This window comes from Camelina sativa, chromosome 18 (assembly GCF_030686135.1).
Source record: "Camelina sativa cultivar CO46 ecotype springtype chromosome 18, ASM3068613v1".
NCBI lineage: Eukaryota > Viridiplantae > Streptophyta > Magnoliopsida > Brassicales > Brassicaceae > Camelina > Camelina sativa.
The window spans coordinates 18,608,727-18,634,998 of NC_141897.1; the positions used below are offsets into that span (position 1 = coordinate 18,608,727).

At 36.5% G+C, this 26,272-nt stretch overlaps 6 protein-coding genes and 1 long non-coding RNA gene across 9 annotated transcripts; 3 read left to right on the plus strand and 4 right to left on the minus strand.

Annotated features, from left to right (window-relative positions):
- Window positions 1–143: 143 nt before the first annotated feature.
- On the minus strand, window positions 144–3,285 carry LOC104761798 (uncharacterized). The gene is made up of 5 exons (XM_010484923.3): window positions 2,770–3,285; window positions 2,492–2,595; window positions 2,205–2,381; window positions 504–2,125; window positions 144–410 (listed from the first exon to the last, which is right to left on the minus strand). The coding sequence occupies exons 1-5, from the start codon at window positions 2,964–2,966 to the stop codon at window positions 288–290; spliced, it is 2,223 nt and encodes a 740-aa protein (XP_010483225.1). The 5' UTR covers window positions 2,967–3,285; the 3' UTR covers window positions 144–287.
- Window positions 3,286–3,391: 106 nt separating this feature from the next.
- LOC104761799 (uncharacterized) lies at window positions 3,392–5,244 on the plus strand. Its single transcript, XM_010484924.2, has 7 exons — window positions 3,392–3,640; window positions 4,102–4,157; window positions 4,257–4,376; window positions 4,463–4,541; window positions 4,626–4,712; window positions 4,803–4,865; window positions 4,962–5,244. Exons 2-7 carry the CDS (start codon window positions 4,102–4,104, stop codon window positions 5,037–5,039), a joined length of 483 nt encoding a protein of 160 aa, XP_010483226.1. The 5' UTR covers window positions 3,392–3,640; the 3' UTR covers window positions 5,040–5,244.
- A 2,589-nt stretch (window positions 5,245–7,833) lies between these two features.
- Window positions 7,834–10,478, plus strand: LOC104761800 (oxysterol-binding protein-related protein 4C). Of its 2 annotated transcripts, none has more exons than XM_010484925.3 (7): window positions 7,834–8,170; window positions 8,264–8,412; window positions 8,987–9,235; window positions 9,368–9,464; window positions 9,539–9,836; window positions 9,928–10,030; window positions 10,117–10,478. In XM_010484925.3, the coding sequence occupies exons 2-7, from the start codon at window positions 8,272–8,274 to the stop codon at window positions 10,366–10,368; spliced, it is 1,140 nt and encodes a 379-aa protein (XP_010483227.1). In that variant the 5' UTR covers window positions 7,834–8,170; window positions 8,264–8,271; the 3' UTR covers window positions 10,369–10,478. The 2 variants fall into 2 exon arrangements, 1 of the variants encoding a protein (XP_010483227.1); XR_015588972.1 differs by having other exon boundaries at window positions 7,835–8,170; window positions 9,915–10,030.
- An 840-nt stretch (window positions 10,479–11,318) lies between these two features.
- LOC147923057 (uncharacterized) lies at window positions 11,319–12,256 on the plus strand. The gene is made up of 2 exons (XR_015589441.1): window positions 11,319–11,398; window positions 11,520–12,256. It is a non-coding gene; the product is annotated as an uncharacterized LOC147923057 (long non-coding RNA).
- A 4,355-nt stretch (window positions 12,257–16,611) lies between these two features.
- LOC104761802 (pentatricopeptide repeat-containing protein At5g57250, mitochondrial) lies at window positions 16,612–20,850 on the minus strand. Its single transcript, XM_010484927.3, has 3 exons — window positions 17,617–20,850; window positions 17,209–17,523; window positions 16,612–17,126 (listed from the first exon to the last, which is right to left on the minus strand). Exon 1 carries the CDS (start codon window positions 20,720–20,722, stop codon window positions 17,807–17,809), a length of 2,916 nt encoding a protein of 971 aa, XP_010483229.1. The 5' UTR covers window positions 20,723–20,850; the 3' UTR covers window positions 16,612–17,126; window positions 17,209–17,523; window positions 17,617–17,806.
- Window positions 20,851–20,944: 94 nt separating this feature from the next.
- Window positions 20,945–22,836, minus strand: LOC104761803 (cytochrome P450 71B10-like). Its single transcript, XM_010484928.3, has 3 exons — window positions 22,380–22,836; window positions 21,725–22,308; window positions 20,945–21,626 (listed from the first exon to the last, which is right to left on the minus strand). The coding sequence occupies exons 1-3, from the start codon at window positions 22,678–22,680 to the stop codon at window positions 20,988–20,990; spliced, it is 1,524 nt and encodes a 507-aa protein (XP_010483230.2). The 5' UTR covers window positions 22,681–22,836; the 3' UTR covers window positions 20,945–20,987.
- A 1-nt stretch (window position 22,837) lies between these two features.
- Window positions 22,838–26,244, minus strand: LOC104761804 (glycosyltransferase BC10). Of its 2 annotated transcripts, none has more exons than XM_010484929.3 (11): window positions 25,731–26,244; window positions 25,522–25,597; window positions 24,881–25,307; window positions 24,585–24,784; window positions 24,426–24,497; window positions 24,237–24,327; window positions 24,047–24,127; window positions 23,810–23,872; window positions 23,604–23,726; window positions 23,395–23,433; window positions 22,838–23,307 (listed from the first exon to the last, which is right to left on the minus strand). In XM_010484929.3, exons 3-11 carry the CDS (start codon window positions 25,244–25,246, stop codon window positions 23,170–23,172), a joined length of 1,173 nt encoding a protein of 390 aa, XP_010483231.2. In that variant the 5' UTR covers window positions 25,247–25,307; window positions 25,522–25,597; window positions 25,731–26,244; the 3' UTR covers window positions 22,838–23,169. The 2 variants fall into 2 exon arrangements, with proteins under 2 accessions (XP_010483231.2, XP_010483232.2); XM_010484930.3 differs by having other exon boundaries at window positions 25,492–25,597; window positions 25,731–26,116.
- Between the last annotated feature and the right edge of the window lie 28 nt (window positions 26,245–26,272).

Consider the following 26,272-nt stretch of genomic DNA (forward strand, 5'->3'; position numbering starts at 1 on the left):
AAGTTATATAATTTAATGCACTCTTCACTTACCTTGTCGCAAGGAACCGTTAAAAACCCGTTACGGTGAACAAAGTTCAAAGAAACTCAGGTTCCTTGTTGTAGAAGAAACCTAGATTTCTTAATTGTGATGCAACTACTAAAAGTAAAACAAAACCCTCATCAAAATTTCTGATATATACATTACAATTACAATTACAATTACACACACTCTCTCTCACACACACACATACACACGTAGAGACAATGAATTTTTACAATAATATAAGCCGATTCTGAAAACAAACTTTACATTTCCGACAACAACATATTTCCAAGTCTTCGAAGTTCTTTAAGAGCTTCTTCAACTGTTAGTCTTACGTTATCAGTCATATTCTCCGGTGAACTTAGCTCCAACACTGACTCTATTACCTGATTACCAAAACATTCACAAATTTGAGTCAAGTCATGTTTAATATTGGTTCATAATAATCAAATCCATCATTGGACTCGCAAATTTTTTACCTTAATATGTTCAAGCATGGACCGTCCTGTATTCTTTAACGCATCTCCATTACCTGCAGTTGAATCTGAATCTGTCTTTCCATCTTCAGAATCTATCTGTTTAGCTTCTCTCGTCTCAGAGGTCTCCTCACTGGACAAGTTTCTACCTAATCTCCATAGCATCTGAAATTTACCTGAAAAAATATTTCTCTCTCTTATGATACTCATCCCTGATGTAGTCTCTGGCTCGTTCTCAGGAACCGAAAGAGGCAACTCCGTGTGGTTCTCGCTTTTGCCTATATCAGAATTGTTCTCCTCATAGTCCAAGCTGAGTGAATCAGATACTGTAGACGAGCGTTCGATATCAGTATCCAGGTTTGGTAACTCGGGAGTGTCAATCTCTTTTTCACCGAGTTGTCGAGATAAATCATCGAGCAAACTTCGTCTAATAGGCGGCTTGTTACCGCTCTTGTTAGCTTCAGCAGGTGAAGGATCAGACTCCGTTCTTGAAAGCCTTTGCTTTACTCTTTCCGACCAACTCTTCTTCCCAGCTTTTGGTCTCTGCAACAACGCTTTTTGCTTCCTTTCTTCTTCTTCTGCGCTGTTCAAAACTCTCCACTTCTCTTCCCAGTAGCTCTCAGGTACTATTCCCACAGGAGAAGAAGAACCAAGTGAGATCGAATCAACAGATAAGCTGTGACCTCTCATCTGTTTTCTCGACCCTTTCGGAATTAAATCACGACGAGCATTGATTTCCAAAGCAAGACTCTGCAAAGTCTTAGCCTTTTCGATCACTTTACTCAGATCAATGTCCTCTGGAAAGTTCAGTAACCTCTTGAGAGAAGAAGTTGCGTTTTCCGTTGCCAGCAGCGATGATCTCAGATAAAGTATCATCGAAACCGCCATTCCTGCAACTAGAGCTCCTCGGGGAGAGCTAAGGATCCTGAATTCAAACCCTAAACCAGCCTCAACAACGCCTCTCTCTACCTCAGAGTTGTCAGCAGAGAATATCTCATCCCACACAATCAATAAATTATACAGTGGGAACTCTCTCCCAAACAACACCCGTAGCCAACGGAGAGCAAAGTACTGCGGTTCAACGCCAAGCTCAACGAGATGGCTGTGAAGAGAAGCATCAACTAGGGACAGTAAATGATACAACGCCCCAGAAGCTTCAATCACAGGAGGCAGTCCTGTGACAGAGTCATTTGGAGCAGAATACACGAAGAAATTTGCTACAGAAACTGAACCGAGGGATGATCCACCGTACATAAGAGCGTCAAACATTGTGTAAGCGTCGTGTTCCATGAACTTCTCAGAGAGAACGATACCTAATTCGCCTTCCGCTCCATATGCATCACTTAGCAACACTGCAGTTTGCGTCTCATTGTCAAGCTCATCAAAACTCTTCGGTTTTTTCTTCTTATTGATGCCTCCAGATGATGCACCATCTTCTTCTTCTTCCATGGAATCATCCAAAACCTTTTTTATATCGAAATCATATGTTCCAGAATCGCGTTCTTGAAACGCCAACTCGTCAAACAAATCAATGAACTGATCTTCATAGTTTGATCTCACATCCGTAAGATACTGTACATCCACTTGAAGAACATAAAGCAAAGGAGCCAATAGTTCATGCATCCCTAAAACCAAAAAATCAGTTAAAAACACAAAACATCTTTCTCAATTCACCCTAAAAAAAAAAAAACAAGTATCTCAAACCTTGTCTATAACCAATCTCAGGATGCTTCAAACACCACAAGAGAAGTATCCTTCTAAGCATCCCTTGACAACCAGAGGACTGAAAGTAACTTCCATGCTCTGGATACAACCGAGAAAGATCTTGATCTAGCGTTTTCTCGAGCTCTGCGTTACGAAAGAACCTTCCCCAAGTACTATCTACACAACAATCCAGAAGGCTTACACATCATCACTACTAACATTGGAGAGAAAATGCAACTTAATGTATCTGAGAGAACTGAGATTAGTATTGTTTTGTATGTTTTTACCAGGATTTTGTGATAAAGGATTATCAATAGTTAGATCTGAAGAATTGGTTCCTTTCTTGGGCAAATGTGGATCAATTAAAAGTCGTCTTCTCAAAGCAGCATATCTAAGAAACAAACAAACACATAAATCCTAAAAATCAAAACTTTACAAATAAAAATCAAAACTTTTACAAAACTTATGTTTCCATGAATTGATCTGAGTCTGAATCTGGAAACAGAGTCCTGAATTGGTGTAACTAAGAATTGGTGAAAAAAATGAAGGGGAAAGTAAAAAAAACCTTCTTCTGGAATCAGCGGTTACTCTACGAAGCTCGTCAATGGTGGAGGAAGGAGAAGACGGGAGAATTCCGAGGTTGATTCGCCATCGGACGCCGCGAAGCTTCTCGAAACGATGATCTTGAGACGGCGGAGATGCGTTAGAAGTGCAAGGACGGTCTTGTGTTCTTAATATCTCGATTTCTTCATGAATCGCCATTTGTTTTTTACACAATGCTATTTGCTTTCATCCAATCTTCTTCGATTTCGTGCCAAATAGATTCATTCTTGTGTCGACGAAAAATTAACAAAAAAACATTGTTTTATTTTTCTTTTAAGAGGAATCAAAAGTTTTATGCTTTGGACAAAACTGGAATCAAATTTTGTATTCTTTTTGTTCTGTTTTTTTTTTTTTTTTAATTTCATGAGGCTGAGAATCTGGGATTGGTTTGAGACTTTTGGAGCTGAGAATGGTTTAGGTTCTTTTGAAAACGACGTGGTTTCATAGTCGAGGTTCGTTTTTACCTGAATAAGTAAAACTGTTAAAAAATATTGATTTTAGAATTAGTAAAACGACAAAGAGGATAGAACAACAGTAAAAAGTAAAAAGAGACATAATAACTGCTGTTAAATTATACTGAACCCAAAACAAACAATACGAGGAAAACACAACGTGAGAGAGAGCATCTGAAGCAACTAGAGTTAGCGAAAGAAGCTGAGATTTTTTTTTTTTTTAAAACCCTTAACATAACTCAAAAGCTAAGACGAACCCAAAAACAAATCAATACTTGCATTGCCTTCCTCTTCAATTTGGATTTATACCCGACGATTCTGGTTGGAGGCTTTTGAGGCAGTGGGAGCAAATTCGGAAGAAGCAGCGAACAAGGCCTTCAGGTTAATATCTCCTCAGACAGCTTTATGTATATATGTGTATTCCAATTCGTTTCACTATAAAATATAGAACTAAGCGAATTGCAATTTCATCCATCCCCCTTATCTGGGTTTTTGTTTGATTGGCGAAATTTAGATTCTTTATGCGTTTAATTCCCAAGTTTGAATACGTTTTTGGAAACCCACATGAGTGTTTTTGCATTGGGGTGGTGACTAGATCAGTGGTGTTTTTTTTTTTAGTGCGCCCATGTTGTTCGATGAAATGCCTGAGAGAAATACATATACCTTTCTTTAATGAAGGGATTGATGGGTTCACTTACTTATATTGATGAAAATTGATCTTTGCATTGGCTTTCGTAACCGGAGGAACTCTGCTCAAAATTCAAAATTCTCTTATTAGGAATTAAGAAAATATCAGCTATCATGATCTTTTCTTGACTCTGATTTATATTTGGTTTCCTCAGATGGGAGATTCAACGTTTCTTGATAGAATGCTTCTCCAGCTTCGCTCCACTTGCAAGTAATGAGTTTTTTGAGTTTGTTTTGTTAAACTCTATAACTGCGGCATCGTAGAGACCAATCATCATTAAAAAGGGTTGATCTTTCTGTTGAATTGAAGGTATTACAGCGGTTACCCTAAGGATCTCGGGCCATCTCGAGTTCTCCATTTTACATCAGAAAGAGAGTTTGTCCAACTCCTTCACCAAGGCTATCCCGTGGTTGTCGCATTCACCATTAGGTAAATTTAACCTTCTCTAAAACCCTTCAAATTACCCTCCTTCTTGGCTATGTTTTCAATTTATGTGCGTCTTCTTCTGTAAACAGAAGTAACTACACACAACATCTTGACCGGATGCTTGAGGAAGCTGCTGCTGAGTTCTATCCCAACATAAAATTTATGCGGGTGAGTTCCTAAATAATATAAAAGAATACAAAATGGAAACTTTCTAAATCATTATAGTGACTGTTGTGTTTGTAATTGTTTCAGGTTGAGTGCCCCAAGTATCCTGGATTCTGTATAACTCGTCAGAAAAGCGAATATCCTTTCCTTGAAATATTCCATAGCCCACAACAAGTATAGTTCTAAGTTCTTGTATTCCTTGTATCTAACCTTTTTAATCCACCTTTCGTGTATCTCGTAGAATGATATATCTTTCTGATGCAGGCGGGTAATGAAGGAAAGGTACAGGATCCAAATATCACTCGGTATTCAGTGAAAGTTGTACCTGTAAGTTGAAGCATCACAAATTGTCTTTTTACACATATTCATCTATTGCAGAGTCTAAAGAGTGGTATAACTTTTCTTGTTTGTTTCGTTTGGCAGTACAATTATGATATGAGTCCTTATGGATTCAGAGAATTTTTCAAGCGCCAGGGAGTTCGTACTTCGGATCCCAAATGAAGCAAATCAAAGGCCGGTATGATTCGAAAGGAATTTTTGAGTGTATCAGTGGCTTTTATGAGCTACCAATGACTGTTTCTAGAACTAGTGTATTACTATATTTCCCTTTTGCCTTAGAAAGAACGAAATAAAATAAACTCCTATGATGTCGGAGAATGTTCCAAGTTCTTCAATTTGCATGAATCAATAATCAGTTAATCACTAATCAGAGCTGTGTAACATTAATGTTAAAGAGAAAAGGGCATTTGATATGACCAGTCAAGTTCCTATCCTTGACCTATGCATGATTCATCTACATGTTAACAATTGAATGTTTAGATAATATAGTCCTCGGCCAATCTATTTTTCTTTTTGTATTGAATATGGACGACTTGAGAAAATTTATAGTATTACACAATTACCTCTCACTTATGATGGGGCAATGTTAGAGCTGTTTAAAAGTTTTGAACAAAATATTAAAAGGAACATGATAGCATGTTTGCAAGTCATTGGTTGCCCATGAATATTTGACCCGCGTGAAACTGTTGTTTGCAGTCATGCAGTGGTTCGGCTAGCTCACTGAACTCATTCATTTATTTTTGCATCCCACATTATAACCTGTCGGTTCATTTTTGATCTACGGATTAAACATCATAGTTTGACACCATTAAAATTTAGTACAACCAACGGTTATATATAGTTAATGATTTTAGTTGGAAACGGGCCATGTTAGCTTTTTTTACTTATTACGATCAGTGATTATATGTAGTTAATGAATTTAGTTGGGAATATGTGATGTTAGCAGTAAGTCAGTGATATAATTCGTTGAGTCATCGTCTCTATCTTTAAAGTATTTGTTCAAATTTTATCTCTTTCTCTTTAGATGCCATAAATGACATACGTAGGAGAAACATATTCCTCATGTAGTGTCGATTATTTTCTTCTTACTGTTAAAAAATAATAAACCCCCATAATTCGTCACTCTTTTTCATAGATGTTCAAATATTAAAATATAAAATGTCAATAAATTAAAAAATTTAATTTTACATAATATTAAAAAAAATATTAAAGACAAATGCATGAACCTTTGCATGCCATTTTCAAAAAAAAAAAAAAAAAAAAAGTTATATGAATACCTATGCAGGCAGTTTCCCTGCACAGTCTAAATTAATTCAGCGATGATCTGGCGACTGGTCGACTGATCACATTAATGATACATAGAAAATGCCGATGTTGTATCTGTTTATGAATACTTTGATCTCACCACGTACCCCTGCTTTTTTCCCATACCACTATTGACTTCTCGGATAATTGAATGTTTTGTTCCCTCACCTAAATGTTCTGTACGTACTGTAGAATATAGCTTTCAGTGCTTAGGATTTAGTGGACAATAAAATTTGAGAATAAAAAAAAGAGTGGATATATATAAGACGAAATAATATCAAACCAGGGATATTTTTTTTGTATATGAATATCCCTAATCACTGTTATTAGTTCCATGTTATTAGTTTCTGATTTGTAAACATTCATTTTATTTTAATAATTTGTTACACATGTATATTTGGCTTAAAACTTCGGAACCACAATGTGTGTATGTCATTTTGCTGAGTGCTGCAGACTATCAATCAGATCCGGAGTTATGAACTTATGATATTATCCTATTACGATATAACATATATAACAATAAAATTTGATTTATCTACAAATCCGTCGTAATTTGTTTGGATACAGTATTAGCGTAAAAGACTTCTACTTGAATTTTGAGGAATAATATTGTGCTATTAGATTCTAATTTATAAAGAATTTTGTAAACTTCAACAAAATCATCAAAAGTGAATAAGTAAAAGATTTTTAGGGATTTCTAGACAATATTAATCTATAGTTTTGTTGATTAGTTTTCTAAAACTTTGTAAAATGCTTCAACCAATTTCTATATTTTGTAATACTTTCCATGACTTTATTTTGCAAAGAAAATATAAAAAATTATGAACCAATAATATAATAATTGAATTCATTAAAAATCCTAGACTTTTTTGTTTTTATTGAATAACACAAAACTTTGAATGACTTTATAAAAATCTGAATCCAAGAACCTAATTTTGTTAAGATTTTAAATGAATGCTTACAAATCACAAACTAATAACATGAAATTTTAGCATAGTTTAATAAAATTTTGATGTAATAACAACAAATTCTATATAACATTTAAGGGGTGTATTGAAACCATAATTTTAGAAGATTTTATGGGATTAAAGAAATTTGGAATTTTGATAGATTTTAGGGAAGTTGATATGATCTATGGTAAAAAAATTTCAAATCCCACCTAAAACCATGAGATTTGGATTTTAACTCCTCTAAAAATCTGTTTATTTTTAACTAAACAAATCCTTTCAAATCCTCCAGAATCCCTAAAACTTATTAAAATCTAAATCCACAAATTGTTTTGAATAACAATGGATTTTAAAATATATTTTTAAATCATCAATTCAATAACAGTGGATTTTAATGGACTTTTTCAAATCTATGATTAAATAACATATGATTTGTAACTGTTACACAAATCACTTATTAAAATGTCAATTTGAATACACATCCCCCCTTAAAGTCTTTAAAATTCTATTCAAATCTCAAATCAATCACCTCCACTTAAGTTTGGGGTGAACCTCTTTGTTCCCATTTTTATAAAATAAGGAAACAAAATCTGTATAAAACATTGTAAAATCTGTATTCAAATCTCAAACCTGAATTTTGAGTTGTCAATTAGTAAATGATGCTACATCTTACAATAAAAATGAGATGAAAAGAAACGTTTCACAGAAAAGAAAATTGTGATAAAACTTAAAGTTGTTTAGTAGTATTATATATATATACACACACTTTGAGCAAAACTCCATACGTTTTCTCATTTCCTTGTAACCCCTTCCTTATTAAAGATTTTGGCTTGTTTGGTGAATCTCTTTTGATATGTTGTTCTATTAATAGCATCATCATCCACTGGCTAATTTTTAATAGTACCATTTTAGTTTCTTTTTCTTCATCATTATTAGGGTTCGATTCTGATCTATACTTATTTTGCTTCATTCTTACATATCTTTTGTAAACAACGTCATTAGAAAAGCCTTAACTATCGCGGTTATCGTCACTCTTCTAGGGTACGTATGTGTGTGTTTTCTCTTCACATTGATTCTTTATATATAGAGTTCGTTTTCTTGGGTTGCTTTAACTTGTTTTGTGTGCACATGCAGAGGGAGAGATGAGAAAGCAGGTTGTTTTGGCCAAGCCTTTCTCGTTGGAAGATGAGAAAGACTCTGAAAACACACCTCCCAATCTCATCCAACGGATCCTAAGCCTCTTCAAAAACGTACGGCCAGGATCCGATCTCTCTAATTTTCAGGTATGTAACGCTTGTTTGTGTGTTTGTCATTTCAAGCTGGTGATAAAAAGTAAAGTATGTATATTCAAGAATATTTTTAAGATGTACTATGTTTAGTATATACTTTCTTGGAGTCTAAATTTATACCACAAAGTTTTATCACCCAAAAAAAGAATTCTATTTTTTTATCTGTTTCCACATACTGTATATTCGAAATTTGCTCTCATATGTTTTTGTCCAAAGAAAAAAAAAAGTTTCGTATATGTGGACTACTAGGATCTTCCTTCATATTCACAGAATAATTAGAATTCCAAATTTTCTTTCCCTTTTTTTTTGTATGTTCGGACTTACTAAAAACATATGTAAACCGAAGAAAATAAAATTAACAATTAAAAAAAACATAAGAAAATAAATTTAGCATATTTCGAAGTTAACCAAAAAAAAAAAAAAATCACGATGTAATTTTACTTTGGTTACCACTTAGAACTAAATATTTCATCATCTGCTTCTCTGTATAAAACACATTGGTCTCTATTCATAAGTTTTTATTTATTTGATTTCTAAACATGAACTAAGTTTCATTTACTGTGAAAAGCTTCCACCTCAAATGAACCTACCGAGATCGCAGCTGCAATGCTATGGCGAGATAGTGTACAGTTTAGATGGTCACGATCTACTCGGAGAATGTGGTCGTCGTGATCAACCAATCGAACGGCTCAAATCAGTCGTGACGTGGTACATCTCAACTCTCCGGCCATTGATATTTGGCATGGCTCCCTACAATCCTGTCATCGGCGAAACTCATCACGTGTCCAATGCTCACATCAATGTTCTCGTAGAGCAGGCATGTGTTTTTTTTTTTCTTATAAGAATACTATATTAGTTTTTTCGTAATAATTATTTCATTGTTGTATACTATACTAAATTTATTAGTGATCGATGAACTTATTATATATTAATCTTTTGATATTTTCAGATATCGCATCATCCACCAGTGTCAGCTCTTCATGCAACTCACGAGAAAGAAAACATAGACGTAATGTTATGTCAATACTTCACACCTAAATTTCGTGGTACGTATAATAATCAAATGAGAAATCTCAATTAAAAAAAATATAATTGACCATTTTAATTACATTAACTAAAGGAGCTTACGTGGAGGTTGAGGTGAAGGGTAAAAGAGTTGTGAAACTTGTCAATCACAAAGAGACTTACGTAATGAACCAACCAAAACTACTGATGACATTTCTACCGGCGATGGGAGCTCATTGGGCTGGAAAAATCTTAATAAAGTGTCCGGAGACGAGACTCGAAGCCGAATTGCAATTAGTCTCCGATTCCTTTGTCAGTAGATTCACAGGAAACAACAAAAGAGCCATTAAAGGCAAGATCTTTGAATCTTCCTCTAGGAAACAACTCTATGAAATATTTGGACATTGGGACAGGTAACAAAAACAAGAAAGAAGAATCCATCTTTCAAAAGTTTATTGCATTTGAACATAAGATCGATTCACAAGACTAAGGTAATGTTTTCAGAACTGTTACCGCGAAAAACACCAAGACCGGAGAGCTTGAAGTTATATACAAAGCGAGTGAAAACATTGCAAAGCTCAAAACTCCCATTGTCAAGAACATGCAGGTTACTTTTTTTAGAAACTTTCCCGGGAGATCATAATTAATGTTTGCTTGATTTTTCGTAATTCGGTTATTAATTATGGTTTGTAGGAGGTGAGTGAGAGTGAGTCGGGGGTGGTGTGGGGTGAGGTTAGTGAAGGAATCATGACGAAAGATTGGGAGAAAGCAAGAGAAGCTAAGAGAGATGTGGAGGAGAAGCAGAGGGAGTCTTTGAGGAAAAGAGAGGCTCTTGGACAATCATGGATTCCCAAACATTTCTCAGTTGCTCGAACTGGTAAGGACTGGGACTGTGTTCCTCTACAGCCTACAGTTCCTCGAGCTCCTATCATTGTTCCTCTCTGATTCAGCTGATTCTCTGTAAAGGTTCCTACAAGATGTAAGTGCTTATGAGATGTGTGAAGCACAGAGAAAACAAATTAATATGGTATATCATTAATTTTGTTTTTATTTTATTTTCTTTTGTGGTTATCTATCGTTATTGGTTAGAACTTTAGACGTCTGATATTCACATAACTATTATTCAATTTTTGTGTTTATGTAAATTTTACAGTTACTCATCACATTAATGATTAATCCGTGATTCTTGTACCCACAGTAACTGTAATATTTACATAAACACAAAAATTGAATAAAAATTAGGAACGGTATGTACTGAACGGTTAGTAACCATAAAATTTTACAGTTACTCATCAAATTTTTGTGTTTATGTAAATTTTACAGTTACTTACATGAATAAAGAGACATTTATTACCACTTTCTTTTGTAGTATAATTTTGTAGATTGGGGCTTTTCTCTTTCAGAAAAAAGAAAATACAAGGATGGATCAGTGGGGATATATATAGAAATTGTTGTTATAGGGGTCAATTTTATTATTATTTTGTTTAATATAAAATAATATACATTATATTAAACTAATATTGTTAATTTTTGTCTAGAAATAATCTAAGGAAAAAATGAAGGGAACATTGACCTGAAATTTAATCGACCATTATACAAGAATAATATGATTGTTTGAATATTTATATACACACTATATATACAGTAGATATCTCTAGTACTGTATGTGGACAATTTTTATTCCATCTACATGAACAAGTTAAATAAATTTTGTATGGATAAAAATAAAAATAAAAAAACGCATTGGGCTGAGTAAAAGAGAAGAGGGCCTTTCTTCTTGTAATCGATGCAATTTACTTTTTTTGTAGGCCTAATAATTTCCTTTCTTTTAGGATTTACTTTTTGTAAAAAAAAAAGAAAAAGCATATATAATAACTATGGGCGCATCGCCATTCACTAAATGAATAGATCGATTTTAGGGTTTTGATTTCCAGAGGCTCTCGAACGAACACCGCGTGTATTCACTAGACGAGAGGTTCGGATCTCGATTTTTCTCTTACTTTGTTTTTATTTTTCTTGGTTATGCTATTGTGTCTGTCAATTTTGTTGATTGATTTGTTCTCTCGTGTGTGTTGTTTGTGATTTCTAAAAAAAAGTTTTGGGGGGGGGGGGATGGATCGTGGGAAAAAACGAAGTCGTGGAAGCAGAAGAGGCTTCGTACAAACTCTATATGAGGTGGTGAATGATGTTTCGACGGATTCAACAATATCGTGGAGCGAAAGCGGGAAGAGTTTCGTAGTTTGGAATGAATCTGAGTTTATCAGAGATTTTCTTCCCAGATACTTTCAACGCCCGGACTTGGCAGCATTCATCGTCCGCCTTCTTACCTATGGCTTTACCAAAGTTGTTGTTGAAGAATCCTCTTCTTCTTCTTCTTCTTCTTCTTCTTCTTCTTCTGAGCGGTGGGAATACGCACACCCTTATTTTCTCAGAGGTAAACCTGAGCTTACCGCAGCAAACTCTTTTGTGGTTACTCAATCCCCTGAACTTCTGAGAATGATGGAGTTGCGGAAGCAGAGGATCTTATCGATTAAGAGGATCCAGGAACAACGCCGCCTTCACCAATCCGTCGTCGTTGCGCACGTCTAAGCTAGTACTATATTCTTACAATTGATCATCTCTTCTTTATCATTATTCAGTTTCACTAGTTAGTGTTGCATGCTCTTCTCAGCCTTCTTTTCTTTTGGGAATTTTTAGGATTACTACGACATCCTCCTATGTAATGTAACATCTAGCTCTATCTACTATTGTAGCTTTTAATCTTTCATCCATCTATAAGATGATGATGATCCATGCATGTTTAATTATTATGGATTGTTTGTTTTCCAAGCCATGATTGTGCCCCAAAACGAGAGATTCTCATTGTCTACTGTCTAGAGACAAATTAAGGAACAACATACATCACGACCCAATAATAATAAGCTTCACTGTTAGGATATCATGAAACCGAAACATCATCGTCAATAAGCGTTGCCCTAGACTCTTCTTCGTTAAGATAGATAGCTTTTGTTGCTTCTTCTTGTGTTTATCCATCTTTTTATTGGCCCAGTGTCGACGCTCATACATGTATCTGATGCTTCCTTGTTTTGTCATTTCTTGTTCTATGTTTTCAGAAGAAAGTTTCGGTACGTCTATATCTTCTCCTATCGTTGTTCCTCTCTGATTCAGCTGATTCTCTTTACACGTTCCTACAAGATGTAATCATGTAAAGAGCTCATGAGAAGTGTGAAGCATGCACAAAACAAATTAATATTGTATATCATTAAAAAAAAAAATCTTTCTTTTTGTGGCCATCTATCGTTATTGGTTAGAACTTTAGACGTGTGATATTCACATAACTAGTAGTATAATTTAAACAAAAATAATTATCAATTGGAACCTTATTTTGTTAGTTGATGATTCAATAACAAAGAAACATTTGAATAATCGACCCCCCAAAAATGAATTAAATTAAGGAGGGACCATGAGAAACAGAGACTCTTGACTAACCGTTGAGTCCCTTAATTTTATTAATTTTGGGTTTATGTAAATTACAGTTACTCATCAGTCATCACATTAATCCATAAAAAAGAGTACCTTTCTCCTAAATTGATTCATGATTTTTTTGTAGGCCTGATTTCTTTTTACTTTTCTTTTTTCTTTAAGGATTTAGCCGAGTAAAAACATATATAACTATTGGCATTCATTCACTACTAACTAATTGTACTTTTCTTTTGGAGACTTGGTGCTCTATGACTCTTAAAAAAAAACTAGATGAGGATTGATGGTGTTGTTCATTTTTTTTTTTTTTTTTTTTTGATAACTGTTATTTATATTACCAAAAAAAAAAAAAAAAAAAAACCATAGCGGACATTCTTTTCTTTTGTGTTGTTCATTCTTTCGCTTAGCATTTGATAATGGAATATGGAAACAACATCGATTGCCCAAGAGACAGAGTTATGTAATATTTAGAGCACTTACCATAGTTTGCATATGTTTTTGAATATGTAAGTACTCGTATGTTTTTGCCATTGACTATATTTGTGATTAGTTTTTTTTTACATATTTTTGCAATTGTCTTATGTTGTTTTCAGCGAGGATCAGATATTTGCTAGGAACTCTGGTGTATAGCCTCTGGTATGTGTTATTGAGGCAGTTGACGATGCAGTTCTTGGTTGGTCCAGCGGTTCCCTGACTTTATCGGTCAGAATTAATAGGTGTCTAGCTGCATACACTAGTGGGCATATTATATACTCTGCTTTAATTCTTTAACCAGCGAATCGAATAGTTAAAGAGATGCTAAATAAAATCAAGAGATATGAAACAAATTTGCATCTTCTTTGTCCATAAATTGAGGGAACTAATTTCGATAGACTTGGTAGATACTGAAACTATCCACAATTATCAACGAAGATTTGAGAGGGAAGATGATATGGATGATATGATTGCTGCTAGTAACGGAAGGCCGATATAATTGCTGGTAGAGACAGATTATGTGGAGTATAGTATTGAACAAGAAAGTAACGTCATTTTTTTTGTTTTGTTTTTGTCCAAAAATATAGTAGCTTTATTTTATTGCTGATTTTCTTTGTTACTATTCTTTTTTTTTTTTTTTGTCAAACAGATGGATTCATTCACTTCAAAAACCAACAATACAAAGAAAAGAGGTCAAAGCCTCAAGGTTTAAAAGGGTTACAAAGAGATTACAAAGAGAGACTTTCCCCAAAGCCAAAAACAGAGAGTAATAAAACATCATACAATGGTCCATGAGAGCTGTGATACAAGTGCTTGGAAGCCGCTTGGAACATGTGAGGTCACGCGCATTTGCTTGATAGAACTTCCACAAGGGACTCGTGGGAAGAAAGGTTAGTCATGGTCATAAGACACTTTGACGTTAAGAGGAGAATTATAACCAAGAGTCTCGCCGGAGCGAGAAGCATTAGCATTAGCAATGCATTGGCATATATTCGATGGACTATAGCAGGAGGATTCTCTCATATGGTTCTTGCCAAAGAGATTAAGAAGTCCATGTAGCCGGTTTGCTGGAGAGAGATGTTGAGCAGGATTTGTCTGATGGGCTATTGGTAACCCAAGTAGGTTTCGGTTGGTAGAGATGATGCTGAAAGATGGTTGTGTCGCTTCGTCGGATGAGTACAGTAGATTCCAGGGCAATAGACCAAAGAGCTGCACATCGTCACATTCAGACCATTCAAGGGTAGTAAAAACTAGAGAGAACCAAATATGTATGACAAACCGTAACATTACAGGTGAGTTCTCTCTCATAAGGCGCCATTTGCCAAAGAGATTAAGAAATCCACACAAAGCATGTAACCGGTTTATCAGTGATAAAAGCAGAGCAAGCATGGTTTTTTGGGTTGAGGGTAGCACAAACATGGTGCGGATTGAGGGTATTGACTGAGAGCTGGAAATGCTAGATGAGATAGGGTTGAAAAAGCCTTGGTAAGTCTAGTACTTAGACCCAACAAGCATTGGCACAAGGTGAGAAGATTCCAGGTTTCTATCATAGACAAAGTATATCCAAGACAAGCTAACCAATTGGACTCTCAGTTGCAGTCTTCGGAAAACGAGTTCAACCAATGGAACTAGGCAATGTCTATAGGAGAACATATGTAAAGATAGAAAAGAGCTGGGTCTTTGCAGTTTGGGCAGGAAACATTGAGATGCTGGCAAGCCGAGAACCGAATTAGAGCTCATCCACAACGAACCAAGGGTTTTTGTAGATGGCCCGGGAGGTTGATTCGTACGACGGCTTTAACGGAGAGAGTGACGAGAAGTATCGTGTCTCCGGTGGAAGCATAACTGGTTCTGCCAAGCTCAGAGGGTGGCAAAGGTTTGAGGCGGGAGTCCAACATAGGAGAACAATCATATTTCTGTAGAAGCTGTCGCTAGCCATCGCCGCCGTCTCTGCCTCGCAGAGCTCAAGTGACGATGAAGGAGGGGGCTCTACAGAGTCGACATACATTCCGGATCGAGAAGAAGATACACAGAGGGACTTTTGAACCGCCAACATAGAGGCTAAATCAAGGTACCAGAGATGGGAGCACGCCGCACTCCACCTCCTTTCGAGAAGGTATGGGAAAGATGCAAAAGGGAGAAAAAAGAGGGGAAAAAAGAAAGAGAAGTCGATCTAAGAAGATTAAGAAAGCTACAGATGGGAGCAGAGGACGAGGTTTCCCGACGCCGGCGAGCCGGAGCCCCACCTGGCGTCAGAAAGATTTGATATTAGCGGCGCCTTGATGTTTGTGTCTGGGAGAGACCTTCCTAGGGCGAACTATCGATGCTAGATCTTTGTCACTATTCTCTTTGTCCTCTTTTATAAGAGTTTTTGGCTAAAAACACAAAGATTAAAAAATAAGAAATATTTTATCATTTATAAAAATACAATTAATATAAAAATATACTACAAAATTCAAATAGTTATAAATTGTTAAATTAATTAAAATTGTGCATATAAATTTGAGAAAATCTTATAAAATGAAAAAAATGAAATAACAAAAAAAAACTTAAAAACTCTTATATAATGGACATAGAGTATTAGAAAGATTTCTAATACTCTAATACTCTATGTCCATTATTTAAGAGTTTTTAAAACCCTATATGGATATATAACTGCAAAAATGCAAAACAAAAATTAACAAGACTAGAATATGGAACACATTTAGATTCCATTTGACAAGCATGGCTCTTAATTAAGCTCATAGGAAGATCACGGGGACCATATAACAAGCATGGATCTTTGCATGTTATTTGTCCATCATTGGACACTCATTGAAGAGTACCATGACTTGAAGGAACTGCTTGAAAACTACTTTGTGGACATTGGAAGTATCGACAGTGATGAACGAAGGTTTGAGAGAGAAGATTGCTGGGAGAATATAGTTTCTTGTGATAGCGCTATCATGTGGAGTTTGGTAATGAACCAAAAAAGTAACAGTCTCGTCTTTTTTATACAGTATTCTTTTTTTTTTGCACGAAAACGCTGTAGCTTCAATTTTTACTAGAGTTTAACCGTTTATATTTTATGTGAGTTAGCAGAGCACAGAATCACATGTTACATGATCACATAATTCAAACTGAATAGTTCGGATTTTATTGCTGATTTCGTTTTTTATTAGATTTCTTTCTAAACTGAATTTTCCATGAGGAATCTAAATATCTCATTGGAGTTTCCATTTTACCAATAACAAGAAAACAAAAATAAGATGGATTATTGTATAAAGACTGTTTCAGAACAAAATATGTATTGTCAAGATCCCCTAGTCTAAATTCAAAACCCTTAAATAAAAAGGGTAGATATGTATTTGAAAAATGCAAAACAAAAGTCATCAACAAGACATGAATATGGAACACATTTAGATTCCCTTTGACAAGCATGGCTCTAAAGCTCATAGGAAGATCAAGGGTACCATATAACCGAACGAATCCAACTGCATCCACTTTGGTTGTAAATCTCACTCCCTTCAAACGATGATATGTCCTGTCTATACATACTAAACGGACTCTGCCGCCGCGCCGTCACCGTCACACTCCTTTTGTACAGCTTTAATCTACCCGACCCAGTTGTCTTCTCCGTTATCTTCTCCATGAAAACGTCCACTGATTCCCTCAATGTATACAGGCTCATCAGGGCATCTTCAGAGTCTACACTCATCAAGTGCATATCTTTCTTTGGCTCACTCAAAGGATCTTTCCAATATATTTCCCTTTCAATCAAGAAGATATCCAATTTCAGAAAGCAGGAATTTGTTAAGAATTAAAAATGTAAAACCTGATTACTGTTGTTACCTCATGACTGAGGGAGGTGTCACAGGTTCCTGTCTTGGCTATAAAATAGATTTCTTTGTCACGGGAACAGGAACATTATGCCTCTTCGCATATTAGATAGCATCATTCTTTACAATGGCTTTCCCCATACTCTCCATGGTGCCACATCTTTAAGTTCCAGCTCTAGTGAGAAGAAGGTGAATCTGACTCAGCTGGTAAAGGACTGGATAATCATGGATTCCCAAAAATTTCTCTGTTGCTCGAGCTGGTAAGGGCTGGAACTGTGTTCCCCTACCGCTGTTCCTCTCTGATTCAGCTGATTCTCTGTAGAGGTTCCTACAAAATGTAAGAGGTCATAGAAGTGTAAATCACAGAGTTGTCAGAATATCGCAAACTGCAAAAACATAAGCAATGAGAATTCTAACTTACCAGTGTATCCTACAGAGAAGCTGTTAATTAACCACCAGTTGTTCCATTTTGATGAATAAACCAGTTAAATGTCTAACCAGATCGGTAATTCAACATAATTGCATATTCAATTGCAGCTAGTCGGTTAGAATCACTCAGAGTAAGTTGGGTTGGCTTTTCGTGGCTTGAGCAGTCAAGTAAACATACTGACTTATTTAGGCATACAAGAGAGCACAGACATAACGAACTCATTAGCTTGCTTCAGCTTCCCATTGGAGCAGAGAGAACTAATGGTTGAGTGAAGGCTATGAAAATCATGAGCATAGTCTTCCTTCTTTACCTCTTTTTCATTCACACCTTTTAAGAACTGTGGCCTTTGAAAAAAATCCATGTTTTTACCAGACAGATAGATATTTGAACTTATCTCTTCTAGGATTTTGATAGCCTGAGGTACCCTTCCTTGCTCGCACAGCTCAATCAGGAAGCCTCTGATCGATTCAGATTCAACTAATTCTGCATCAACTCTGTTAATCAGCTTAACAACAGATTCTGAAACAAGCATTTCTCTCAAGAGCCCCCTAGCTTCTTCCATTCGCCCTTTTGTGCAGAAACCTTTGATCAGAAACAGGAAACCCAACAAATCGGTTGAGATATTTTCATCTTTGAACTCAGCAAACACTCTGAGAGCTTCTTCCATTTCACCTTTTTTACAGTAACCTTTGATGATAGAACTGACCGTGAATGCATCAGGTGATACCCTTCCCATCATTTTCCGAGTTAAAACTCTTATGGCGTCCTCTGTATGCCCAAGCTTGCAGTAACCGTCAATCATCGAATTGTAAATGAGAATGTTCGGTACAAGTCCCTTAGATACCATAGTGTCCAATAGTTTCTCAGCATCAAGAAACAATCCTTCTTTGCATAATTTGTCAATCAAGATGCCGTATGTGACCTCAGACGGGTCTAAACCAATGTTTTCTAGCGAGTCAAATAGACGGAAAGCTTCTACAAGACAACCTTGCTGGCAAAGTCTACTTATGAGTGAATTATATGTAATGATATTAAGAATGACGCCCCTGCTTTTGGCAAAACTGCACAAATCTAAGGCCTTTACTAAAAATCCTTCCTTGCAGAGACCATCAACAATGATTGTGTAATCTACCACATCAAGTGAAGGCAGAGTACTTTCATCAGCATTGACAACGAGTAAATAAGCATCCAATGCTCTAAGATTGTCTACCAGTATTTTAAGAATTCTAGAAGGAAATGTAACAGTCAAACCTTTTCTCTTCATAATCATATAAACTTCAATTGCAGCCTCGAAATAACCTCTCTTGCATAAAAGCAAGATAGTATCATTGAACATCCCAAGAAAAAGATCTGAATTCAACTGGTCGAGTCTGTAAACCAAATTGAGTATTCCTTTTTCACCTCCACTAGCATGGATAGAATGTAACAAGTTCCGAGATGTACGGATGTCCAAATACAAACTTTTCTCCCGCAGCTCAATAAGAACTTCCGTGGCTGTCTCCAGCATGCCTTTCTTGCAGAGTGCATCAATGATCCGATTATAACATACAGCTGAGGAAACCGAGCTTTTCCGCAACTCATTAAACATCTCAAGTGCCTCTTCGATCTGACCAGTTTTGCAGAACCCCTCAATCAACGTAGAATATGTGACCGTATCTGGAGTCAGATCCATGTCTGGCATTGCCCTATAAACTGCATCGGCTTCTCCATAAGCACCCACCAATAGAAATGCTCTCAGGAGAATGTTGCACATAACCAAGTCCATAGGGATCTTAGCTTCTTCAAACCTACGCCTAATTTCTAATACAGCATCCATATTCTCTTCCTTTATATAACTATCTAACAAATTACTATAAGTAATGACATCTCCCACAACTCCTTTTGAAATCTCATCCGCTTCCGACACTCTCCCTGCCCTGCAGAGTCCATTAATCACAGTGTTATAAGTAAGGATGCTTGGTTGAATCCCTTTCTGCTCCATATCTCCCAACATAGAGAAAGCTCGACTCAAGTTTCCTTTCCTACAAATTCCATCGATCAAAGTCACATACACAAACTCATCCACTTCAATTCCCATATTTACAATCCTATTGAACAATGCAAATGCCTCTTCCAGTTTACCCTTCTTGCACAGCCCCCTAATAATAGCTGTAAAAGTGATCAAATTTGGCTCTATTCCTTCCTTAATCATCTTCCCTAGTAACCCCAATGATGTCTCGATGTTTCCTTCTCTCGATAACCCATCTATTAGTATCGAATAGCTCACAACATCTCGACCTATCCCCTTCTCCACCATTTCCCTGTCCTGCATAATTGCATTCATCAAAGCACCTCCCTCAAGACACCCATGAATCCAGTTACTGTAAAAAACGCAGTCAAATTCAAATCCTTCATCTTCCAATCTCCTAACCAAACCCCTCAGTTCATCAACCTTACCCAATTGACAAAGAGCACTCACAATAGTAGTATAAGTTACAAGATTCGGAACTAAAACTCCTGAACCCACAACACTCTCGTAAAACCCTAACGCAAGTTCCGGTTTACCAATCCTAACATACCCAGAAACCACAGCACTACAAACGAAATTATCAAAAGGGTAGTTAACTTTCTTGTTCGTCATCATCTCTACAACCTCTAAAGCGTTATCCATCTCTCCTTTTGAAACGAACCGACGAATCAGTGAACAGAACGTCAAGGAAGAAGGAAACGCACCGTGACTCCGCCAACAATCTCTGAGAATCGAAAGACCCTTATTAGGATCATCACGCGTGACGCTGAACCCATGAATTAGAGAATCCAACATATGGGTCCTGGGAAAAATCGAAGCTTTTGAAATCTGGGTGTTGATAAACTTCTCTGCGTCTTCGTATCGATTCAAATTGAGGAACGCCCATGAAACGATTGAGTAAACACGGTGATTGATGTCGATTTGCTTCGAATCTAGCTGAGAGTAGAAGTGAACGATGCAATTAAACTTCTGGCGACGGTAGAGATATCGAAGAAACTTGTCGATGGAGTTTAAGGTTGGAGAGAAGCCGCTTTTGAGAAGTGATTGGAGAGAAAAGAGTCCTGAAGAAGTACGATGATGAAGCTTCATGGAGATTCGCAAAAGTATTCTCCTTTCTCTTTAACTAGTTCTGCATTTTAGGATCGCCATGGCAATGAAAAGATCACAGAAGTGGCCGACACAGCAACGAAGGAACTAAACGAATACAGGTTGAAGGTGAATGTCTCTTTTACATTGGACCGGTCCTGTTCTGATTAAACCGGGTTTATTTTTTTGTTTAATTGGATTCAACCGATCTAATCTAAACCGAACGAACCAAAGAAAACTTTAATTGAACCATACAAACATACTTTGGTTACAATTTTTTGCGTAATAAACATAGTTTAACAGGAACAAGTAGAAGATCATGTTTCTTATGGGAAGTGAGTCCAGAACCTTCATCCATGTCAATGTCTTTAGCCGTCACACCTTCTGGTAACTTCCAATCAAAGTGGTACAAGAGATTCGCAAGACCAAACTCAACCGTTGTTATCCCCATGTACAATGCTGGACAAATTCTCCGACCACCACCAAATGGTAACAGCTCAAAGTCTTGTCCTTTAACATCAATGTCACAATCCATAAACCTCTCTGGGAAAAACTCTTCTGGATTTTCCCATATCCTCGGATCACGGCCTATAGCCCATACGTTGACGTGAAGCCTTGTGTTAGGTTGAATCGTGTAGCCGTTGATGTGAAATTCACATGTTACTTCTCTTGGGACTAGAAGAGGTGCTACTGGATGTAACCTCCATGTTTCTTTGATCACCATTTTTAGGTAGTTGAGTTGATTCGTCTCATCTAAATTTATGATTCTTGTTTTCTTGTTTTTTCCCCCTATGTGGTTTCTGATTTCAGATTGAGCCTTCTCCATCACCCGAGGGTTTCTTGCGAGTTCCGCCATTGCCCATGTCATTGTTATTGCTGAAGTATTGATTCCCCCCAAAAGGATGTTCTATTGACAAAACATCAAGAACAGCTTTGAGATAAAGTCTCATGAATCTTCGACACTAATCTTAAAGGTGTTAATGAGATATGATTTACTATACTTACCATCAAGATTGCTTTGATATGGTTTCTTGTGAGTTTGCCATAACCAAGAACAGCTTCTTCCTTTTCCAACTTCAAGAGCAAGTCCACAAAATCATCTTCATTTCCTTCTCTGTTTTTCTCTAGATGCAAACTAATCATTTGTTCATAGAAAGCATCAAGATCTCGCACACTTCTCTCTCTACGTGCGTGTAAACCCGTGTGCCAGTCGAAGATCCAACCAATATACGGGAAAAAATCTGAAGCAGAGAAGCTCCCCAAGATCTCGAGAGCTTCATGGACTAAATCTTGGAACCTTTCATTGTTGAGCACAGTTCCTTGGAAATTCACACCAAATGCTGCCTTGCAAACCACACTAACGTTTAAAGAAAGAAACTTCTCGCTCAGGTTAACAAGAGTTTTCTGAGAAGCAGATTCAGTAATTGAATCAATCAGTTTCCTCATCTGTTCCTCCTTGATTGGTTCAATCAACCTAACTCGTTTAGAACTAAAGAGTTCTTGAACACAAAGCCTTCTTGATTCTTTCCAATAATCATCGAATCTAGAGAAAGCAATGTCTAGATAGTTGTAAGAAAGCTTTCTTGTGCCTGAAAAAAAAGGCCTAATTAACATGCAGAGAAAGAATTATTTTATATAAAATTATAAAAAAAAATTGTACCTTCCAAGCTTGGACGGCTACAACAATGGAGGTCATAGTCTTTCAGAACTTGTTTAGCTGCTTTAGGGGAAGAAACTATAACTGTCGAAACTCTTCCAAGTTTCAGTAACATTACAGGACCATACTTCTTTGAGAGTGTCCATAGAGATTGATGTGGTAATTCTCCGAGCTGGTGCAAGTTTCCGATGATCGGTAAGCCTGGAGGACACGGTGGTTGCCGCCCTGGCCTCTTAGTGTGTTTGACGGCAACAACAAGGATATAGATGAGGAAGAGAAGTGATAGATACCAAAGCAGAGTCATAGATTTTTACACGTTTCACGGTTGAGAGTGATGATGATGAAAGCAAAGCTTTTGTTCTTTTATATACAAGACATTTGTGTCACCGCGAGTAAAGAGATGAAATTTCTTTATTGTTTATATATTGATATGTGTCCCAAGACTCCCAACGCAGCAAACAAATCTAAACTCTTTGTGCTAAATTACTAATAGCTCCACCTTACAACAACACATACCGGTTAACACTAACCGAACAATGGCTTAAATCACAATAACGAAATCTCTCCTTAACCAAAAATCTCTGCTTCTAATTTTACTAAACCTTTAATAAAAGCAGAGTATAACATGTCTCATCAACGAGACACTAAATCCCAGAAATAGGAAGCATTTTAAAGAGAATTTACAGTAAACTTTGATCCAATCTAATCCAATCCAATGTCGAGATATGTGGAAGTGTTTTGTTGCGGTTTCAAGAATAGTATGGTTCGGTTTCAAGAATTTGTTGTATCTCTCTCAGACAACTGTGCTGGTGTAGTTTGGGAAGAGTCTGACCAGTTTGTAAAGAGCATCTGAGTGAAACTTCCTTGCGAATAGATAACATGGACGTCTAATTCCGTTCCATGTACAAGGCCAATGCAGCTCTTCTCCGCGCTAAGAAATTAAAAAACGCAGAAGATAAATCAAGAAAAAGCATTTTCACATTTTTCAGTGTTTTCAAAAGTAAACGTGTAATGTTACCTTGCCAACGCTTGTTACATGTACACTCATGTCGTCGGACTGCAAGAAACAGAGGAGGAGAAGTATGTATCAGAATTTTAAAAACACAAAGACATGAAAAAGAGGAGATAGAGAGAATTGGAAATTTTCTCATGGAATCTCTACTCTGTGATATCAATATATCATGTGATGTTTGATTGATGTGTTGAAAGGAATTGTTGTAACATTACCGTGAGATTTTTCAAGAGCTTGAGTGAGACATCACGCGCTCTGTATGTCTTTGGATGCCATCTACGCTCAGACCAATCAACATATGTGACTGACCAGTTCGAGATCCCACCAGGATCAAGCATCTTTAAAGAACAAAGATTTCGTTAAGGGACAAGAATCACAGTGACATATTTTATAAGAGTGAAAGTTGTTGTAATCTCCTCACGTGGAAGAATGTTGGCAGGTAATGTTCATCTGCGATGCAGTTCTTGTTTGCTTCTACCCCAGGCTGAGGATTTCAAATCAGAATCAGAGTAAGCATCAATACTAAAACTTTTTCTCAAGTTTAAAAGAGATATGGTTGAGATGATCCAAGCTTGGAATCTTTATGAACAATTTCTTATTACAGAACTCAATCATCCATGAAAATGAAAACTTTGGTATAAAGGAATACCGAACTTACTCTGCAATATTCCCGGAATTTTGAGTAGTAGAGACCATCAGCCATCACTATTACAGCGTGTTGACGCTTCATTGTGAACCACTGTACCAAAAGTAAAAAGTGGGAATCAACATTACCATTACCAAACAGACTTAGAGAAGCAACTTAAAAACAATCCATAACTCAGGGATTAAGTTTAACAGTATTTTACCTGTGCACCCTTTCTGAAATCTTGCCTAGGGATCTCAGGTAACATGTGATCCATGTGTCTGCCAGTCCCGTGAGGACCAAGATCCTCAAAACTTGAGAGAGATAGAAACAAGCATCGGTGAATCTCAGTGGAGAAATCAAATGTAGCAATAGAAAAATACTTTAAAGTTTCTGCGAGTCATTTATTTACCTATCAATGAAGCTGACATTAGCGTGCATCAAATACCGATAAGTGTAGTCAAATGTATGCAACGGTATACAACTGCAATAAGAGATGCAGCAAGTAAAGAGAATGTAGCTGGAAAAGGTTATGATTTTGGTGCAAATACAATAAGTTTATGAAAATCACCTTTCTGAAAGAAGAACAAAGTGTTGGTTGTCAGGATCTTCAAGAGCGTTTGCTAGAAGCCGTCTCTCAGCATCAACCATAGATATCCTTCCCCAAGTGACATGATCACTGTGAATTTCACGGTCTGAAAAGCGACGGCTAATGTGAACTGGTCTTAACCTTGATGGGTGAATGTAAATAGAGAATCTTCCTTCTTGACCCTTCACAACAATATACAGAACAACAAACCGTCAAATACCACACACACACACACGCAATCAAAATAAATCAAGAATGTCTCAGATCATCTTTAAAACCTGGAAAAACTTATCCCAGAGCTTCTCAAATGGCAAAGTACCAGGAGTCAAGAACATAAAAGCGATCTTCGATTTAGGGGTGAGAGCAGGAGGTGTTCTAAGTATGTCTTTGATGACAACTCGAGCTGCAACTTCCTCGTCAGTAAATTTCCTCACATGAACAGGAAGCCATCCAGAGAGCGCAGCTTCACAGCCTCTACTAGATAAACCCACACAGGCAGCAGAGCTTTTAGTGTTCTGTTGTGGATACATGTAAGTGATGACCAAGACCACACTTGCGATGCATACTAACAAAACAATCAACAATGGCTTCTTTAGAGAAGATCGGTGTCGTGGAGACAAATGCAGGTTCTGTGTTTCTCCCATTGCAGATCAAAACCCAAAAAAAAAAAGCTTGAATCTTTAACTTCTTTACATTGAACAGAACCTGAAAATTTTCCCAAACAATAAAAAAATTGAATCTTTTTGGCACTTACTAATCTTTAAAGCAACATTCTTTAGAGGAGGAACATGGGATTTTTTAAAATTCCAAGTCCCACACGTTTGGTTAAAAAAAATTATAGGAAAATTGAGAAAAAAGAAACCCTAATATAAAGGAGAGAAGGATTCACGTTGTTATTGTGTTTGAGAAAGATCCTCACCCGCACGTAGGTACCGATACGATGCCAATTAAGAAAGTGTAGTGAGTTTTACTCCACTTCAGAAAATCCAAAAAAGCTACACAACAAAGTTAAGAATTAAATATATCAGATTCGATTTTTAATTACAGAGGAGTGGACCAAAGGCATTTAAATCAGTGAAGAAGAGGAAGAAGACTGAAGAGAATGAGAAGTTATTACAACAGTAGTACCTGAGACTTTTCAAGCTGACTGGTATTAAAATGGGGAATCTTTGAGTGAGCCCAGATCTTAAAAATGTAAGCTTTGATGATGATCTTGATGATTACCTTAAAAGATCTTTAGGGTTATTACAAGAAGAATCAAAGAGATGAAGAGAAAAGATAACGCGAGATTGTTTTTGTATTTTGTGTTTGGTAATAAATGTTACTAATATATACTATAAAGCTGTCTCCAATGAAGAACATACACAAGTGTAGTATTTCAGATCCTCGATTTGTTTTCTCTCTCTTCGCTTTGAAATAAAGAAATCGATTCAGACTCAGACACAACAAGTGTTTAGACTTTTCTTTTTTTTTTTGTTTTTTTTTTTTTTGTTGTTGTTAATTTGGAAAAAACTAAAATTGTTTAATTATCTTCTTCTGGTATATATAAACAAACAAACACCTCCACTCCACACCAGTCGATTTTTTCCAATGATGGTGTGGAATCAAAAAGACACACTAGAAGTATTACGTATTATTCTTTTTCTTATTTTCTACATACTTTGAGATTT

What these genes read in the sequence shown, in the direction of transcription:
- LOC104761798 (XM_010484923.3), bottom strand. Translation starts at nt 2,966, where the DNA reads ATGGCGATTCATGAAGAAATCGAGATATTAAGAACACAAGACCGTCCT. An exon ending in TCCTTTATCACAAAATCCTG is followed by an intron (nt 2,382 to 2,491) that starts GTAAAAACATAC and finishes ATTGTTGTGTAG; the next exon opens with ATAGTACTTGGGGAAGGTTC. An exon ending in TGAGATTGGTTATAGACAAG is followed by an intron (nt 2,126 to 2,204) that starts GTTTGAGATACT and finishes TTTTGGTTTTAG; the next exon opens with GGATGCATGAACTATTGGCT.
- LOC104761799 (XM_010484924.2), top strand. Translation starts at nt 4,102, where the DNA reads ATGGGAGATTCAACGTTTCTTGATAGAATGCTTCTCCAGCTTCGCTCC. An exon ending in CAGCTTCGCTCCACTTGCAA is followed by an intron (nt 4,158 to 4,256) that starts GTAATGAGTTTT and finishes GTTGAATTGAAG; the next exon opens with GTATTACAGCGGTTACCCTA. An exon ending in TATTCCATAGCCCACAACAA is followed by an intron (nt 4,713 to 4,802) that starts GTATAGTTCTAA and finishes TTTCTGATGCAG; the next exon opens with GCGGGTAATGAAGGAAAGGT.
- LOC104761800 (XM_010484925.3), top strand. Translation starts at nt 8,272, where the DNA reads ATGAGAAAGCAGGTTGTTTTGGCCAAGCCTTTCTCGTTGGAAGATGAG. An exon ending in CCGATCTCTCTAATTTTCAG is followed by an intron (nt 8,413 to 8,986) that starts GTATGTAACGCT and finishes TACTGTGAAAAG; the next exon opens with CTTCCACCTCAAATGAACCT. An exon ending in CTTCACACCTAAATTTCGTG is followed by an intron (nt 9,465 to 9,538) that starts GTACGTATAATA and finishes CATTAACTAAAG; the next exon opens with GAGCTTACGTGGAGGTTGAG.
- LOC104761802 (XM_010484927.3), bottom strand. Translation starts at nt 20,722, where the DNA reads ATGAAGCTTCATCATCGTACTTCTTCAGGACTCTTTTCTCTCCAATCA.
- LOC104761803 (XM_010484928.3), bottom strand. Translation starts at nt 22,680, where the DNA reads ATGACTCTGCTTTGGTATCTATCACTTCTCTTCCTCATCTATATCCTT. An exon ending in TAGCCGTCCAAGCTTGGAAG is followed by an intron (nt 22,309 to 22,379) that starts GTACAATTTTTT and finishes CTTTTTTTTCAG; the next exon opens with GCACAAGAAAGCTTTCTTAC. An exon ending in ATATCAAAGCAATCTTGATG is followed by an intron (nt 21,627 to 21,724) that starts GTAAGTATAGTA and finishes TTTTGTCAATAG; the next exon opens with AACATCCTTTTGGGGGGAAT.
- LOC104761804 (XM_010484929.3), bottom strand. Translation starts at nt 25,246, where the DNA reads ATGGGAGAAACACAGAACCTGCATTTGTCTCCACGACACCGATCTTCT. An exon ending in TCTGGGATAAGTTTTTCCAG is followed by an intron (nt 24,785 to 24,880) that starts GTTTTAAAGATG and finishes ATTGTTGTGAAG; the next exon opens with GGTCAAGAAGGAAGATTCTC. An exon ending in AGCTCTTGAAAAATCTCACG is followed by an intron (nt 23,434 to 23,603) that starts GTAATGTTACAA and finishes TGTTTCTTGCAG; the next exon opens with TCCGACGACATGAGTGTACA.